At 38.3% G+C, this 19518-nt stretch overlaps 1 protein-coding gene across 1 annotated transcript in view; it reads right to left on the bottom strand.

Moving 5' to 3' along the window:
• Positions 1-260: 260 nt before the first annotated feature.
• Positions 261-19518, bottom strand: part of Gucy2f (guanylate cyclase 2F, retinal) — a 97834-nt gene continuing 78576 nt past the window's right edge. Inside the window, exons 16-20 of the mRNA XM_034485650.2 lie at positions 18515-18613; positions 15428-15522; positions 10364-10452; positions 10178-10266; positions 261-7078 (exon numbers count right to left, since the gene is read on the bottom strand). Of these exons, the coding sequence (XP_034341541.1) occupies positions 10179-10266; positions 10364-10452; positions 15428-15522; positions 18515-18613 (371 nt within the window). The 3' untranslated portion in view covers positions 261-7078; position 10178. The remainder of the gene's footprint in view (positions 7079-10177; positions 10267-10363; positions 10453-15427; positions 15523-18514; positions 18614-19518) is intronic.

Here is a 19518-nt window from a genome sequence, read left to right on the forward strand (position 1 = left end):
TCCCCTCCCCCTCTTCCTCCTCCTCCCCTTCCTATTCCTCCTCCTCCTCCTCCTCCTCCTCCTCCTCCTCCTCCTCCTCCTCCTCCTCCTCCTCCTCTTCTTCTTCTTCTTCTTCTTCTTCTTCTTCTTCTTCTTCTTCTTCTTATTTGTCTGAACTAAACTGATTTGGTGGGATTTTAATATTTGAATACTGTTTTCATTATTCTAGAAAGGTGTGCAAGATTTCTCAGTAGAAAGATACACTCACATAATACTTGATATATTGTCTTTCTCACCACTTTATTGTTTATCTTCTGTTTGAATACATCCTGATAGAGAAGAAAAAGCTCTATCTCTAAAGCTCAAAAAAAATCAGTTTTGAACAGGTCTTGACTATTAGGAGGTTCTTACTATTTATAACCCTAGATTTTATAATTTGACACAGATTCTTCTGCGAACAAATAAAAACAAACTGAGTTATGCTAACCAATGAACATATTCTTTTCAGTACATGAATGATAAATGTTTCACTATCAAGCAGTCATCAGGAAAAAAACAGGTAACAAATTGCAACATAATAAATATGTAACCTAATTTGGCTATTTTGAATTTTATGTGGAGAATATGAAAAAATACCCTGCTTTGAAAATTTAACTTCCAATAAATGCAACATATACAATAGAGTTTGCTTTTAAATAATATGCATGAAGTTTTGTATACATAGCTAATGATGGTGAAAGGGAGGCAATATAGACATGTGGATGGAAATACAAGAAAATATTAAGTTAAAAGGGAAAACTTCACAGAGAATAGACATATATGGAGACACACAGAAGGATCCATTTATTTCAGTCAAATACACACTGAGTGCCTCTTAAATATAGCAGGCATTATATGAAATACAACGAGGAATCAAACATAGTTCTAGCCCTCAAGAAGTGGTCAACATGTATTTGTTTCTCTAAATCAAAGTAGAATACAAGATGACAATTGTTCAAACACTTATACAAGAAGTTAATAGGTCATAACCACTAAAGAAGTACAGATAAAATTATTATAGAACTTCAGAAATAAGAATACATGTTTAGAAGAAATAAAAAGAGCTTGCTAGAGGAAGTGATATTTAAAAAGAATTTTTTGAAGGATGCATAGAATTTGGACAAGTGGAGGCAAGGAGACAGAGAATAACTTTTAGGTAGAAGGAACAGCACGAACAAAGGCATAAAATCAAATACAGGACCAGGTTAGAGGAAGCAATAGGTCTGGGCTAGAGCAAAAACTTGGAAGGCAGGCTAAGGAAAGCTAAATGAAATCCAAGGAATCAACCAAAGCAAAAAAAAAAAAAAAAAAAAAAAAAAAAAAACACACTGAAGTTTTTAAAGTAGAAGAATTATAAGATCGGCACTCTAGCCCCTCCCCCCAAAATACGCTGAAATACAGAGAAGGGAAACTCCCTGCAGGCTCACAACCATCTTGTAACATGCTTTTAGAGCACTATCCCTGAAAAATCATTAAAGTAGTGCTGCACTTTCAAATTATAGGCATAAATGGAAATGATTCACACAAATGGTTGTCCTCGAAGCAAGTGACTAAACCAATCCAAATCTGATCGAAGAGGTTCTACATATTAGAAAACATTCTTACTCTGTGGCTAGATGGCTCCTAGATCAAGAGATGCCTAAAAGAACAAGGCGCTCTTGATTCTAAACCACACCAAAGACTAAATTAAAATACTGTCACTGATAAAGAAACAAGTTCCAACAGGCAGTTCTCTAAGTTGTTTCTTTTTATTGCCAATGTGACTTAGAACAATTGCTTTTCCTTTGATTTATAATCCTGGGAAACGTGGTCATGAAGAGTTCATCTGAGGCTAGTTCCCAATCTAGGCCCAATCACCTCCGCAGCTGCTGGCGTCAGTGAGCACAGGAGCAAAGCCTCTCTATTGGCAACATGAACTTACCGGGTACAGGACTGTAGCCACAACTCAGTCTCTTTAATGGCTCTGATGGATAAAATGTGCTGTTTACAAGTAGTAATCATAATTCAGGTTTTAATCTTACTTTAAAGCATGAAGGCTTAGTTTTCCTCTGTCTTCCCTCATTCAAAACTGAAGCCTTCATTTCTATGATAGACACATTGAAACTGTTCTTGTCATCTGCTGATGTCCAGCCATAACCTCAGGAATTTCTGAGATTCTAATTCTGTCAGACATAAACCATGTACCATAACCTGTAAGTGAACCCACAGGATGAGGCAGAACTGGAGATTTATTTTGCATCCATTTATGTCACATCAGCTTAGTAATTGTATGGTCGTGCATGAGATTCCATGTGTATGTTAAAGGCAATTTGATTTATTTCCAAGGACTTCTTGATCTTTTCTTTCTTGCTGACTTGTGATGGTATCAACAGTTACACCATCCCAAGCTAAATTATTACTGTCAAACTCATGTCTACATATAAAGTGAGAAATATATCCTTAGGACCTCTATCAAGTAGCCTAGAATATTAGTGGTTGTCCTAGATAAATTATAATAGCTTCATTTTGGTAAAAATGGCTGATTACCTGCTAACTAAATGGTGAATTCAGGGAGATGGCTTCTTCTTCCTGAACTCCATTCATTACCTCTGTAGTATGATGGACTTGACACCTCCAAAGGCTCTACCAAGTCTGATCATATATACAATTTAATTAGGATTAATCACTTTTGAAAACACTTAGGGACATTTCTAGCCAGTCTAATTTATAGGAAGCCAAAGTGAGTATACAGATTAGTGATTACTTCCGCTCTAGGTTTTCTTTTGAATGCAATTCATTATTGGTTAGGTTATAGCAAATTCAAACTGAAAAATAAGGAAGATGTCAGGGTGTCTACAAACCATTCCAGGAGAAAACCAAACAAAGTATAATTAACTGACATAAATGTTTTATAAAAGGTAGTTTATATCTATGCCTGTGCTATATCTATAAACTATCTTGACCTGGCAAGAAAACATAAGACAGAAAGACAAGGAATTTTATTGTGCAGACTCTATTACTTCATTTCTATTTTTTAAATAAACCTTCATGTATCACACAAGCTGGTCTCTAACTAAGTAGATGATGGTGACCTTGAGCTTCTGATTCTTACCTCCATCTTCTTAGGGCTAGGATTATAGTCATGTACCTGACTGGAGTACAGGAGGTTGGACCTCGCTAGGGCTATGTGCATGCTAGGTGAGCACTCTACCAACTAAGCTACATCCATGCCAGAATCCATTATTTAATAATCTAACAATCAACCAGGTGGTAAATATTCTTAATTAGACCACCCAGGGTTGCCTAAAGAAGTTAACATAAATGGTTGAAACATTGTGCTCTTTCAGCTAATTAATACTGACTTGATTCAACTGAGGGTTTAAGTTATATTCTATTGCCTGGTTATCACATAGATGTGAGCATCCTGGATTGCTGCTTGGCTCTTTGCCACTTCATACTCCTTGCCAGCTGATTTCATTTGGATTGAGGACAATCCGATTGATATGATGAGACAAGATTCACACTAATCAAGTTATTTGTATAATAATAGTAAGTGTAAGACAAGGCAGTCATGGGAGTCCTTAGACTAATACATTTTGATGGAGTAACTTCATGTAGTCAAGTTATAGAGCTTTGAAGAGGTAGTCATCAGTTATCTCCTACTCTGCTATGCCAAGTGAGATAAAGAACAAATGGATCACTGAAATCTGCCGAAAATATACAAGAATCAACTTGTAGCATCAAAATATTAGAAACACTGTTGACAAGAAAATAAAAGCAAAACAGCTTAGAAGATAAAATTATTAGAATAAAACTAAGAATCAGCTGATATAGTAACATGTCATAATCTATTATGTCATAATCTATTATGCCATCCCAAATAGGAATCACAAAATAAATGTGATTTTGAACAATTCTAACTTCACTTGTGGCTTTCTATGTTTTCTTCATTTTATACAAGAAACATATGCTGTTATTGTGATCTATAAAGGAACAAAAGAAAAACAAATCTATATAATCCCCAATGGATGATCATTGTAGTAAGACATGTTTACAATGTACAGTAAAACTTCAAATCAAAGTTAACTTGTTCTTCATTAACATTTTGCTTTCTTTTTGCAGTAATCCGTTATCAAAAGAGACAAATCAACAGAAAATAAGAGGATAAAATGATTAGAATAAAACTAACCCAAATCTCTACTGGAAAATCATTAGTTTTCTGAATATTTTGTCTCATACAGGAAATATAAGCCACTTAAAAACAGTGTAACTGACTGGGACTCAAGTGGGCTCACAGAGATCAGGGAGCTTGTATGGGTCTGACCAAGGCCTCTGCATATATGTTATGGTCGTGTAGCTCAGTCTTTTGTACAATTCCTAATAGTGGGGTTGGGGGTTGTCTCTGATTCTTTTGCTTGCCTTTGGGACCCTTCTGCTACTGGATTGGCTCATCCAGCTTTGATGTGAGAATATGGGCCTGGTTTCATTATAGTTTGTTATTTTGCACTTGGTTGATGGCCCTGGAAGAATTGTACTTTTCTGAGAGGAGACAAAGTTGGAATGATAGACCCAGGGAAAAGAGGAGGTTGGGGAGGGAGAGACTGGATGGAGAGAAAGGAGGGGAAACTGCAGTCAGGGTATAATATGTGAGAGAAAAATAAATAAAAAGAAAAATCTAAAAGGAAAAAAACCCACCACCATCACAAAACAAAACAAACAAGCCAAAAAAATGCTTTGAAAAAAAAATCATTTACGTCCCTACCAGTTCCACCCACTGTGCCATCAAGCAACAGTGTGATAATCAATTGAATATAGGAATCAGACTATATACCTCACTAAGTCAATCAAATGGGAATGGGAATGTGTTTCTTCTTGTATAAATAAATACCAAGGCAAATAGAAGAAAGCTTAGTTTCGGTTAATGGTGAAGGCATCAATACAAAAGAAACCAAGATGAGTGGAACAGCTTTACCTAGGAACTCCCTTTTGATTACATCAAGGAAAGTAAGATGTGATGAGAAAGAAAACAGGCTAGAAAAGTAAATTTGGTTGACATACTGAACAGCTAAAGAGAAAGAAAAGAAGTAGGGGGCAGGGCCAAGCAGACAGCAAAGGAGCAGTCTCATTAGGTCTTGTTTTCCAATGAAATATTTTGGCCAAACCAGTGGAGGTCAACCTTCTTAATACTATAACCCTTTAATACAGTTCCTCATGTTGTGGTGACTCTAGCCATTAAATTAGTTTTCTTGCTACTTCATAAATGTAATGTTGCTAGTGTTATCAGCCATAATGTAAATATCTGTTTTCCAATCATCTTAGGCAACCCCTGTGAAAGGTTCATTGGACTTGTCAAAGAGTTTGTGATCCACGGGTTGAGTAATACTGGGTTAGACTATAATTATTTTTGAAGGCCTACACATGGGGAAGCCCAGAATGGGCATATGTCTGGGATGATCCTGATCTATAGAAGGCTATACCCAGTGCTCTATGGGTTACTTAGCACTAGTCCCCCCCACACACACCCCCGTCTTTTGCCTCCAGTCCTCCATTCCTTTTCATAGTAAAGAGCTGTGTTACCTCTTCTGAAAGAGAAACACTGCTTGGGGTCATCTCTTACTCTAGAAATAAAGTCTTAAAAGCTCAGCTTTTAATGGTTACAAAGAGATGATGATATGTTTGTGTCTCCTTCTTCCCTAGAACATCCAGACAAAGAATAAGAAACTCATCAGAAGAAAGTAAAGTCAATATCAGTCTATCTGCATCCTCCTACATAGTAAGTCAACCGCCTGAGGCTGTGATAGCTAGCAATGTAGGGCACTTTGATTCAGCACTGGAGGAAAAAGAACTGCTGGGGTTGGCTCTTGATTCCAAACTCAGATTTGGGATAAGTTAGTTATGGAAAAATTAAACAGTGACAAAGTTATCAAATTATACCTTAGGCATTTCTTCCTTTTAAAGGGGTTGTTCTAAAAGAATTAACTTCTTTACTGGCTTACATGTTTGGGTTAGGTTTTAATAAAGAGATTATTTTTATAATAAAAGAGAAGAAAAGCTTGCTTATCCATTTTGAACATGCCTGTGCTGTGTCTTAAGCCTTACTGCTTTAGTCCATGTGACTATGGCAAGCCACTGCCAATAGCCTCTTGAAAATACAACCTTGAAAACTAAAATTGTAAAATCACAACACATATTGAAAGGGATCCCTCTTGGGGACATGGATAAGGGCCTGAAGGCAGAGCAGTCAGAAGGAAAGGGGAAATATAAGACTTCGAAGAAATTGCTCCCTTGCTTCTGTGACTTCTGTCTTTTATCCTGACAGTGTCCCTTACATTTATTCTGTTATGTTCAGTGTATGTCCCTGAGGCCCAGGAAGATTCTCACCTAGCAAAGACAATTCAATTATACCGTCTAGATTCTCTGTACTTAGATAAGAGAAAAGACAATAACAATTTTGGAAAGAATTTAAACAATAAGCAGTAAGAAGAGAAATTTCGTTTTAGCCTTCAGTTATCCAGACAACACAGCTAGGCTCCTTTCTTTCTTTCCATTCTCTATGTACTCTAGTCATCTAATATCATAGCATTATAGACATAGACTAGAAGTTAGCTGTCCTTTTCCCTGGATCTAATCTGAGTTATCAGTTATACCCACTGACAACCTTCTAGAAATTCAAATAAAATTAAAAGGAAAACAAATTAGTGCCTACTTTTGTGAAAATAAAAACCTCCTTTTCTTCATCCAAGTTGACCATACTACTACGTTGGAATGACTAAACTTGGAGACGGGTGTATACCCTTTTTGGGTGTTTACATTCATTTCAGTTTGCATTTCAATAGTTTGTGGGTTCTCGTTTCCCTTTGGTTTGGTTTTGGTAATACCTTGGTAATGAACAAAACCTATGGGCAATGTTCCTTCTCAGAAGACTCCATACACTGGGATTGGGCTTGATTTATCCCTGGAGATTAGGCAGCCTAGTAGGAACAATCCTAGTTTCTTGCTCGGGCAGAACAATATCTTGGTCTGTAATGAGCTTCCATGTTGCTTTCTCAAGAGGAGATTCAAATGCTGGAGTTCTTTCCATCTAGGTAGAAGAAAGAGAACACAGTAAGCATACTTTATCTAGCCCCTTCCATGGAATTTTAATATGACCAATTCTATCCACCACATACCCTTATCTTATGAGCAAGTAGTCAATTGCTAAATTTTCCTGAATCCTTGAATGAATAAACATTATCATATTTGTCGGATTTGCATGAATACAGGATTTGCTTTTCACAAATATTGGACAAAAGCAGAAGACAAATATACAGATAGTTTTTAATTTGCTAATGAATAATTTGAATGATTTCCTCTATAGGAACGGTGGTACACAGACAGACACACACACACACACACACACACACACTGCTTAGCTTTTTAGTCAGTCTGAAAAGGCTAATTTAATGCACATGAAACTCCAATCTAATTCTCCTGCTGAAAGCAAAAGATAAGACTTTCTCAGAAAGGAAAGCAAAGGAAAAGGTTTAAAAGGCAGAATCTAAAGTGATTTTCCCACCCCTATACTCATTTCACCCATCTCCCAAAGATTCATGTTTCCCCTGTTATTCCAAACCTGCCTCTGTGACTCTGTTCTTCAAAATTGCCAACTTCCTCAATTTCCCTGTCCCAGTCAAAATGAAGCTGTCCGGTCCTCCTAAACATAGAGTTCAGTTCACCTCTATTATGATAGATATGGGCAATTAATTTCTTTTTACCCAGCAAAAGGCATATCCAGGAATAAAAGAAGTGGCTTGTCAGCCTCAAATTCACCACAGTTGGTGAAACTAAGGAAATTGTAAGGAAGTGAGATGAAAAGGCTGGTTCTGGAAGTTATGAATATTCAGGGATACAAGATGAAAGCTATTGAATCAACAATATGGCCCTGCCTGCCAGGCAGCCCCTGGAACTAGTCTACCTAAGCTGTGACCTCTTTCATAACTTCTTTCCTTCTTTAGTGACTGACTGATCCTGTAAGGCTTTATACAAATTTTTCCCTCCATAGTAGAAGTGATGTTGGCAGCAGGACAGAACATTCATAGGTATTATAGGTCTTTTGTACATTGGTCTCTTTTGATAAGAATCAGCCTGTAAATTCACAGAAATTTACAAACAACCTAAAGTAAGTGATCTCATTTGGGTGGCATTAATATAGGACATTTAATGAGAAATAAATATGGTACCTGGGAATTCTTGAAGCCTTCCAAAATTTGTCCTTTCTAGAGACATTTTGTGAGTTTCACGGGCAACTGAGGTCAGAATGCCCAATTAACATTAATTATAGTTAAAACACAAATAAAAATAAAGCTTAGATCAGAGGTTGGATCCCTTCCTGGGCCTGTGGTTTCAATGTTTCACAGTCCTGGCTAGTTGCCAAGGGTCCAGATGAGTACGTTTTGTATATAAGCTACATCTATCTAAGGCCAGAACAGCACTATCAAACACACAGCCAATGGTGCTGAGTCAGCTGCACTATGTTCTGCTGCAAAATCCAACACATTTTAAGGAATAGGCAGGTTCTTCTACAATGCCTTCAATGTCTTGCAGCACTTTTTCAGGGAGAAAGTCTTTCAAGACTTTCCAAACGCTTTGCTGCAGTGTGAGGGGGGAAAGGGGAAGGGGAGCAGAAAAGAGGAAGAGAGAAGGGAGAGACTGAATTTGTGACTGGTGGTATCCTTGTTTCCCAACCCATAGGAAAGAATGTTGCAGAAGTTGGATGACTGTGTGTCCCAGCTGCTTAACTGCTTATGTTGGTCAGCAGGAAAGAACAAAGCCAGACCCCAGGTGGTTGAGAATCAGGAGGTGGTACTGAAAGGCCAAGATCAGACGCTTGTGAAACAGAACATTTTTGACTAGTACATAGTACTTGTGATTGTTGCAAAAATGAAGATATGCTGTGGTTTTCTTTTGACAAAAACAAAGAAGTTGACACACTCTAGATGCTAGTATGAGAATAAGTGTTACGTAGGTGCCTTTTGTAGATTTGACTATAATTGTGATTATTCGGGAACATGGTAGAAAGCAAAGGATCAGGAGCATATAGAGATCCACTAATGTTTTCCTTAGAATCTTTGGTATCTTTAAACTTTTGTGACTTCCTAAAGACATGTGGAGAAGACAGTGGGCTTTAGGGGCAAAGTTTCTTCCCATAAGAGAAAGAGAATAAGAAATCAATATACAGAAAAGAAGGCATGTGGGGGATAGCTTTTTCAGTAAAGTTCTTCTCATTCGAGCAGGGGGATCTGAGTTCAGACCTCCATCACTTGTGTAAGAAACTGAGTGCAGTAGTTTGCCCCTCTAAACACAATGCTGGAAAAACAGAGACAGGAAATTTTCTGGTGCTCACTGGCCAGCCAATCTGGCTGAGTTGGCAAGTTTGAGCTTCAGTGAGAGATCCTGGCACAAAACAGAAAGTGAAAAGCAACTAAAGAAGACAGCCAACATGAACCATCAACCGCTGGCCTCCACATGCATATGGGTGTTTGTGTACCTGTGTACATGTGTGTGTATAAACACATACACAAAAACAGTAAAAAGAAAAAATTCTGAAAGGATATAAGAAATCAGATACTCAGATATAATTTTGTGGTCATAATTACTTTGCTGTTGCTCCTACAAACTCATCTCATTCTATCAGGAATGAGACTTACCCTGAATTCAAGCCATTGAACAGATTCCACCCATAGAAGAAAATCGAACCGTGCCTTCAGAAGAAATGATGTAAGTATCCCAGTCAATATAACCACACCCTTGCATGGCTCCATGTAACAGAGCCTATTGATGTATCACCTAGAAAGATGTAAATCTCTAGAGACCTGGACTGACTAACCACGTGGTCCAGGTGCTCAAGAATGAGAGACAGGTGCACCTGCCTGATAACTGGATAAAAAGGCCATAGTTGTTAGCATTCAAACATGTTATCAATGTAGAAGACAAAGGACTCTCTCAGACCATGGCAGCCAATATCCCTCAAGTATAATTCACTCTGCAACAGGCGTCTCCACAATAAGGTTTTTACCCAACTCAGTGCAGCTTGGAAGTTAACCAGCTATGCTACCTTCTGCCAAAAAAGTGAAGTCTAAGACGGGCACACATGCCAAAGGGAGTCCCAGCTTGGGAAACCTATTTCCCCACTGGCCATTACCTTATGGCTTCTTTCGCACCAACTGCCTTTCTGCTTTTCTCCTTTGGAATGCTGCAATCTCTGCTGGTTGCAAGCCATGGCCCACTTGCCTACAAGGACAGGAGACACCAAAATAGGTACAAAGAGAATATGCCAAAGTAGAGCATAGGAAAAGGGATCCAGTGATTAAATATGAATTCCACTTACCCATCTTTGCCCACTGGTGGGGGTACAGGAAGAGGTTTGGTGAAACCCTTTTTTCCAACAAGCCAGAAGGTCTCCTCTATGCCTTTGCCCTTATTGAAAATATAAAAATTCTTAACCATGTAATAGCCACTTTTTCTAAAAATATCTAATGGTCAGTAGGATATAAACATTCATTTTAGCTCAGAAAGACTCAGTTCTCCCATTGTCACCATTTTTTTTTTTACCCATTTTTCTGTATGGCATCCTTACCATATGTACCTGAAGCAAGACAAGCTCCAGATTCAAAGTGAACACCATACTGAGCTGTCTGTCATTCAGGCACGCTGTGTACTCACCACTAGGCGGTTCCATCTTTGGCAACATGTGGATTTTTCACTTCAAAGCAAGCAAACATCTGCATAGTCATCTGAGGGTGCTGTTTATTATTTTGACCCTGATCTTTTGACATTAAGCAAGCCACTGTCTTTTCCATCTAGAGTACCTGCATTCAGAGCTTTCTCCCTATGGTCTACAATCCAACAACTAGCATAAAACCCTAGAGGAGAATAAAAATATGATTTACAAATCTGATTTTAAGCCTGGGGCATCTTGGTTGCTGTGAGAAGTCTATATTTCTGCAGCATAGGTTTTTTTTTTTCTGAAAATGTATTTTTCTAAGTAGAGTAACATCCTAAAGATGGCCCCACTTACAGAAAAGTTGGTAGGTTGTCAAGGATCAAAGACCTTAAAAGAGAATTATCATAACTCTATGCTAATCACCACAGGACCATCTCTTTGATAACTCTGTCTCACCTCCCTCTATTTCCCCCATACACACTTTTTTAGTAAACCTTTTTCTTACTGTGTTTTTCTCTCTTCCTTTCAATTGCCTTTTTAAATTTTTAGCCTGTCTTCTCATGTCCTCTAATTCATTTAGAAAAAAATATTTAGACAAAGAGTCATATATATTTCTTCCTTAATAATAATGACAATTGCCATATAAAATAAGCATATATAATTAAGATTCTCCAAGCAGGTTCAAACCCTTCATAAGGCAAGCAGGAAAAAAAATACTGCAAAGCCCAATTTGCATTAATCAACAAGCAACTAACCCAAACTTTCACATAGTAAGGCTTTTTGGTGGTCCTCTGATTTCTGAAGAGGAAAAAAAAGACAAGAATATACCCTGTCACTCATTCTTTCATTTACTATATCCTTCCTATACCACAGTTTTGACTAAAAAGATGGCTCTCTCCTTAAGCATATCACAAAATAGTTAACCAAAAACAACTAACAGGTCACCTTTTCTAAAATACTAGGCATGAGTTGTCTACTTTCCTTCTTCTCACTGTGGAATGTCTTGTAGAATAGTTGCTTAGTAAATGATCAGACAGTTTCATTAACGGAAATTCCTAACCTTTGAGCACTTAGAATTCTTAAGGTTCATACTGTTAGAACTCAAACTTGAGGGCTTAACCCATAACCATTTAACTGTTTCTCTTGAGATCTACAGCCCACTAGAACAGCACATTAACTTACAGAGAAACTTTGTGGATGCCAGGATTATGAAGAGATTTGGGTGGATCCTGAGTCTCTTTGCAGTGCCCAAACCAATGCTTACAAAAGAAGTTGGAAGTGTTATAGTCTCAGGCAAGCTTCCAAATCAAAGAGTATGAAAAGAAGCTCCAGGGGTACCCTGAGGTTTTGGAGCTTATCCAAGAATAATTTTTGTGGAATCCTGGCTCCCTGTTTAAATGCCCATTTCCACTAATCTGAAGACAGGGAGAAAGGCAAAACAAGTAGAGAGCAAAGACCAAACCCTCTGCCCATAGGAAGTCGAGAGGATCCCTCCCTCCACCCAAAAATATAGCATCCTGTTTTGGCATAATAATTTTAAGATACTTGGCATCTCCTGTCTTATTTACTCTTTACAGAAGTCCTTGAAGGTATTACTATCAATCTTATTCTACAGTTTCAGACACTAATGTTAATGGCATTAAATAGCTTGTTAATGTTCAAGTAATAACATAATGGAACTCAAGGCTATCAGACTGAAAATTATCAATACCCTTTCCCTCCACATTACATGTTACATGGTTTCTTCAATGTACTGGAGTCACAGGGCACACATGTCTAGAGGCCAAAAGACAGTTCCTAGGATCTTAAAGGTTGTGAGATTAATGAGCTTTCTCGTAATCTTAGGTAAGAACATGCCCTGTGCAGATAAATAGAAACATGGAGAGGATAAAGTTGTTTGTCTGATGTTATTCAAAAATTAGAGAACAGACCATTTGGTCTTCATAAACCTAACAATATTATTGCTTCATTTCTTAGATATTCTGTGTGTGTGTGTGTGTGTGTGTGTGTGTGTGTGTGTGTGCGTGTTATGTGTTAAGAGAAGGAGTAAAAGAGATTGATGAAGAAAAATCACAAAACAATACTAGTATTTATAAATTAGAGAATCAAATACTACGCAATGCCCGAAATCAGACACTAGCAATGAAAACATACATTTGCTGAGAACAACAGTTTAGGGAAATCTTTTTAGAATGCAAGTTTATATTTAAAAAGTCTCTGGGAAATGGGACTGATATGCTACAATACATACAAAATCTCTGCAACAAGCTCAAAACTTGTCAAGAGAACAGTCACTTAAGTAAGCTCAGCTGAGGGAAGGGTAAATAAAAATGTCCTGAAATTTTATAAATCCATCAGGAAGAGACTACTGAAAACTCAGAACTGGCTGGTTAGGCATTGGGGAAACATGGTGCCAATATGCTGCAGCAGGCGTTTACATGGGCCTTGGGGCAACTCTCCAAACAGGCCATGTTTCTCATCTCTAAATGATTCCTTTCCCAAGCTGCCTTAGTTTCCTCATTTTGGTCTTTTTCTTTTTATAGTCACCCAATCACTATGAGTATCCCATATTCTATATTCTATTCTATTTTCCAATCTAAGCCACTGCCTAGATTCCACTAAGGAAAACAATATAGAAAAAAAAAATTCATCACTTCAGTGAAGGAAATGTAGTAAGGAAAGAACATTGCTATTGAATCGGAAGATGGAGTTCAAGAAAAGAGGTTTTACTGGCAGGATTTCCAGCTGAAAAGAGACCATGTTTGCCACCATCAACTTTAAAATCACAGCTGGCTGGTCATTGCATGTAGCAAGCAACAACAGAGTGGATGAAGAGCAGAAATGGTGGGTTCTGATATGGATGGGCCATATGATATAGTCAGATCGGGAATACATTATCTGTCTCCAACACACTAGAAACATCCTTTGCCCAACTTCTGCTATACAGCGTGTAATTTCTGACTCTCATGGGGAGGAAGGTGGAATGAGCAGAAACAAAAAAAAGGGGGGCTTTCCTATGTGCTCTCTTTGAGTCTTCTTCTCTTCTTTTCTTTCAAAATGCCTTCCTTTCCTCTGCTGTCTTTTTTCTCTTTACTCTCAACATCTCACACTTACTGTATCTTCCTCATGAGGTTCCTGCCACCCTAAAAACCAGGTACCAATGTGGCACTTAAAAAACAGTTCTTCCTCATGCTTACTATAACCATCTTCCAAAATTCCATGAGATAGGGGAAATGTCAGGGTGCAGAGGGCTCGTTAGAAGCTAAGCCTCATTTCTCATTTGTGTACTTGAAGCTCCTAAAGATGCGACTGCTCCTGTCTAGAATCTATAGGACAATAAAAAAAATCATGGAATTAGGGCCAGTTTTTCTTTTCTTTTCTTGTCTTTTCTTTTCTTTTCTTTTCTTTTCTTTCTTTCTTTTTTTTCCCTTCAGTTTCAAAAGTGAGAGCTCTTTAGTTTTTGGGCTTTTAGGTGAGATTTCTGTACCCAGCAATACAGAGAAAAGTGCTTCAGGAAACCAAGCTGCCTTTGTCCCTCACTGCTGGGAAATGACAGACTGTACAGTAAAATCACAAAAGCCTTGAGCTATCTGATCTTCTGCCCAGGTAATAACCCTACCCCATCATGTCGTTGTGTGAGTTCTCTGCAGAGGTGATAAAAACGCCTCTGTCCCTCTGTAAGTGCATCATCCTACCTGCCAAAAGGTATTAACGATCTATTGGAAGAGCTGAACTAACATGAGGTAGAAAAAGAGGCGATCAACTAGAGTTAGGCCCTCCTATCTCTAACTGCTAAAATCTACTTACATGTCAATCACCACCATTAGGGGGAAGCACACCAATGACAGGAACAAACTGCACCATCCTTACTGCCCATCTTTGCTTTTTCCCATGAATAATCACTTAAAATTATCTTCATATACCATGGTGCCATGGAAGCAAACCTGACTTTTTGAAATCTGGCCTAACTCTGCTAGCAAATGACAGTTTTATCCTGTGAAAAGGCTTTGCCTTTCTGTGTCTTGACTCTTTTTCTTAAAATGAGCAAGTTAGATTATCAGATCCCTGAAGTCTCTTACACCTAGGACCACAAGGCTAAAAGGAGATGAAAAAAATTCAGTGGAAATTCCAAAGGGGAGGTTGGATTATCCTAGTGCCAAATTCCAGGTCAAATAATAGCCTCAGCAGAGAGAAAAGATCTTATTAAACATTTGTCTTTTATTGAAACAGACTCTGTCCCAATCCTCTACCCTTTGAGAACCCCTGGCCTTGGAGAAAGACCAGTATATATAGTGAGCCAATGGTGTGACTAAAAAAGTCATCAAACGCCGCCACTGAGTGGTACAAGTGAAAGATCTAAATTTTCCAATACTGTGACTATGTTCAGCAGTGCCAAAGAGTAAATCAAATAGAAATTAGACAACCAAAATAATAGCATAACTCATTACTAAACCAAATTCTGGACAGTTCTTCTGAATAGAATAATAGAACTTATATTCTTTCAAAAAAAGCAGAAAGATTTTCAAGTCTCCTACATCTGATTTGAGGTTAATATGAAGAAGGAGAAAGAGGGGGAGGAGGAGGAGGAAACCTCAAATGGAACTCCACAATTTGTCCAACATCTAGCTCCAAGTCTCGAACTTCCTGTGAGCTTTTTCAACAGACCATGACCTCTCAAGACGCAGGTGTGTCCAAGAGGTTTGGTTCCTCAAACAAATGGTGTTTTACCTTGAGCTCTGTTCTTCCACGAAGCTCTACTTCATAGCCTTCACTCAGAGACCGAAGAATTGATACTGTGCTGAGACTGACATGAATTCGGTATGCTGTAAAATAAGGGGAAGCATTGCTTTGGCTCCTTTCTCACTGGTAAAATCACTGAGTCGTGAACAACGTGATGAATGTCCCCGCTACAGAGCATAGGAAGCTCTCAGAAAAGTTTAGAGAGAGAAAAGTGGGAGAGGGGAGCAAGAGCAAGAAGGAGGAGGAGTGATGGCCTCATTACTCCAAAGAAGGCATTAGCAGTAGCATCCCTCAGCCTCCTAGATGCCATCTCAGATGAAAGGTCATGTAATAGTAAGGTGCTAATTTAACTCAAAGCTTGAGAGGGAGAAAGCAACAACCTCTGCTGTGTTCTTTGCTATTTTCTCTTAGGGAAGTTTAGCTTTCAGCAGCTTGTGACATGGGTTGTTATTAAGGTCGAATTCTCCAGACCTATACAATTCTACTTTACATAAGAAGGAGTCTTTTCCAAAATAGGTACACTGACAGCTGTCTCTTAGTATTATCACATTTAAAACATCAGTAAGAAATAAATAGCCCAACTTCTTTCTATCAATCAGTATTTGTGAGCATCAGACAATGCTAACTTTTTAAAAAATGAGTAATGAGTGCTTCCAGACATAAGTAAGCATAAACATTTTTGTTCCAGACTTGTATTCCAACATGGGATAGGATACTTACATTTGGGGAACTAGATCTTTCAAAACTAATTTATGGTTGAATTGTAATTCTTTACTGAAAACTAACCACTTGCTCTCTAAGATAAGGTCCTTGAGCTTCCTGACAACTGTCACTGTGTGGCCTGACAACTTGTTGAGGTTGAGTCTTAAGAAAAGTTCAAGATTTGTTCTCATATGTACTTGCAGAAGCTGTCCATCCAGAAGCTGGTTACAATTTGAAAACATGGCTGAAAAGAACAAGACACCTTTCTGGTGTGTATATGCACCAGGATTTGCCTTTTCTTAACAGCTCAGTGCCATTTGTTTGTCTTTTTCATTGATGCACATTCATGCAAAGCCTCTGCTCAGAAACAGTTGTCCTGTTCCTTAAAACTATATCCCTGAGAAGTGTATCCATTCCACTGTGTGTTGTTCCACTAGCCTCAGATCTTCAGGAATTCTTGAAGTAGGCTGATCCTGCTTATGGTGAAGCACATAGCAAAAAAAAAAAAAAAAAAAAAAAAAAAAAAAACAATTGATTTTAACCAGTGTCTAACAACATGATAAGGAGGATCGCTTGTAAGTCCCTAATTACTCCCATTCAGGAGTCCGAGTCTATTTAATTGGATATGAAGGAGATACTGATGAAATTGATTTTTTTATTAAGAAGTATGTTACATGCTCTAGTGTCACATCCAACAGGTCAGAGGCTACCTCTGATCAGTAAGTGGTGGAGCTTACTGCCATATTCAGTTCAAAGTCATAAGCCTTTTAAAAAAAGGACACTAACCAGGTTCAGATGCACAGAGATCACGTGATCATGCTTCTTTGTATCTCACACAATGCCATCATTGCAAAGCCTGGGCTTACTAAGCACTTACTGTGGGTGATTCAGTGCATTCATTTTCTCTTCCTGCCTGACCACTAGACAAGATGCTGCCTAAATCTCAGAATTCAATTTCTGCTCTCAGCTCTCTATTTTCAAAGCGTAATGTGTGGAGTTTTCCCGAGTATAGAGCAGAATATGACTTCAGCCTTCTACAAAGCTTACATCAGTCCGAAGCACTGTGCCAAATCTGCATTGCAGATCTATGACCGTTTTCACTCTACATTGGGTTGCACTTCAAGATAAAGTCATATGCACAGTCATGTGCACACAGTGGTCCCTGGATGACCACTTCCATAACCTCTGCCATATCTGGGGAGAGTGGGTTTAAAGACTTTCCCAGATGCCAGAAAATTTATTCTGAAAACATTTCCTAAGTCCCGTGCTGCCTCATAGTTAGAGCTGCACAGGCTAGCTAGATCAGCTAAGACTGGACCCATTGTATAAACCTGTTTCTGTACATGAATGATGCGGAGTGGGGTCATACAGGGCACCACCAGCTGTGCTACAGCCCACCATACCATCAGGGACTATATGCTGCTGAAGCTGCAGCTGAAGAAGGAGTTTGTCGTTGCAAAGGCCAGGGCTGCTGCTGATTTAAATGATCTCTTTCATTCACTTAAAAAAAAAAGACTCCATGAAAACTGTACATAGGCTTTAAGTCTGTTCTCTTATAATAGCGTGGAAAATTTGCTTGCAGAACCATGATGTAAATAAAATGGCACATTTTGTTGCTGATTGTATTTCAGTCAAGACAATGAGTAGTCAAGAAATGGTTGATAAAGTATCTTGCCCATAATGAACAAGTGGCGGAATCATTTGTCCAGTTTTATTTGCAAATATAGGAGGAAGAAGGAGTTGAATCCTTCCTACTATGACCATTTTTGATAGAAGCTAAGGATTTGACGTGCAGGCAGGTTGGAATTAATTATTTTGGAATCCCAAGCTCCTTGGATTGTAGGATTATCTCTAGCTAAGTTCTAGGGGCTTATTTGATAAAGCCAGGAACTCCTGGAGACCTAACTAGTTCAAAAATTGGACTCCAGCAGCAAACAGCAGCAGCCAGCTGGGAGGCAGCTGGCTCGTGTCCCTTTACAAACTAGTTGAAAACTGAAAATGTCAGTCTGTTAGACCTAGTTGTCTTCTCTACATGACTCCCTTACACCTACCGGGCTGGCCAATTCTTTCTTTTGCTGAAAAGATTTTTTTTGGAAGTTGTTTTGATCAAATTGACTGGTTGTTTCAGTGGCACTTAGGTACGTCTTTATTTCTAGAACAAGATAGGGACATGTTCAGTCCAACATCACCCCCTACTGGTTTGCTATTAGAGGCCAGGGAAATGTGTGATAGACCTTAATTGTCTCGAATTTATCTTTCCTTTTTCTTAAAAAAAAATTAAAGGACGAAGTACCCAATTTTCTTTCTCCTCTCTTGAAGAATCACTATGCCAATTGAAAGATGGCCTCACCTTAGCCATCTACAAATACTCACGTAGCCCTGTTGATTCCATTCGAGAAGCTGTGTTCACAGTGTCCCCAAACAAGCAATATCTGGGCATGGTAAGGCCCACCACTCCAGCAACAACAGGCCCTGTCAAACACCAGGAGAGTGGAACTGGAGTCGGCAGGTGTATGCTCAGTGCTAACAGAAGAGCTATGCAAGCAGGGTGGGTGCATGTGGCTTAGGAGAAGAACCAAAACTCTGATCAAACCATTGCTCTAAAAATCTAAAGACTGACGATTGAATAATGAATGCTGGTCTACAAGAAAGGAAATTTACTGTGTTCCAGACATAGCTACCTTTCTGATTTACACTTCTATTCTAGTAAGAGTTCTACGCAAAATGCTGATATCTGTCAACAAAGGAAAAAAAAGCATCAAAATCAAACCAGAAAACACTGAACAAGGACTCAGGATCCAAATAGGTTTGTTGCAAGGAGAAAATGTGACTGTTTCTTGTGCATAGGTGTTAGAAGAAAGTCCGTCTCCCAACTGGGTCAATGAAGAGAATTATTGCTCAGACAATCAGAAAATGGGTGAACAAGCACAGCTGATTTTTCATTATCTGTGGTAGAACAGTGTGCACAGAAGATCTAAAATTATTTCCCATTTGTCCTTGCAGGAATTTTTGTTCTCACACTATTATGGCTATGTTACATGTTCAAGATAGCTGGAAAAAAAGACAACTTCTGCAGGTAGGCAGAAAAATGAGCTCAACAGTCAATAAAAAGTCCCCCGTTGTTACCGTTCTGATTTTTGCTTTTTCTATGTTTAAATTTTTCATCATTATATCTATGCTGTTTCCTGAATTAAAGTTATTGTTTTGCTTCCAAAGTTTTTCTACTACAAATAAGAACAAATTATTTATATATAATGTGTGTGTGTATATATATACATACATATATATATGTGTATATATATATATATATATATATATATATATATATATATTCTTTTAAATTCTCTTCGTTCTCATTCAGTAGCATCTTCTAGGGT

This window comes from Arvicanthis niloticus, chromosome X (assembly GCF_011762505.2).
Source record: "Arvicanthis niloticus isolate mArvNil1 chromosome X, mArvNil1.pat.X, whole genome shotgun sequence".
In the NCBI taxonomy this organism is placed as follows: domain Eukaryota; kingdom Metazoa; phylum Chordata; class Mammalia; order Rodentia; family Muridae; genus Arvicanthis; species Arvicanthis niloticus.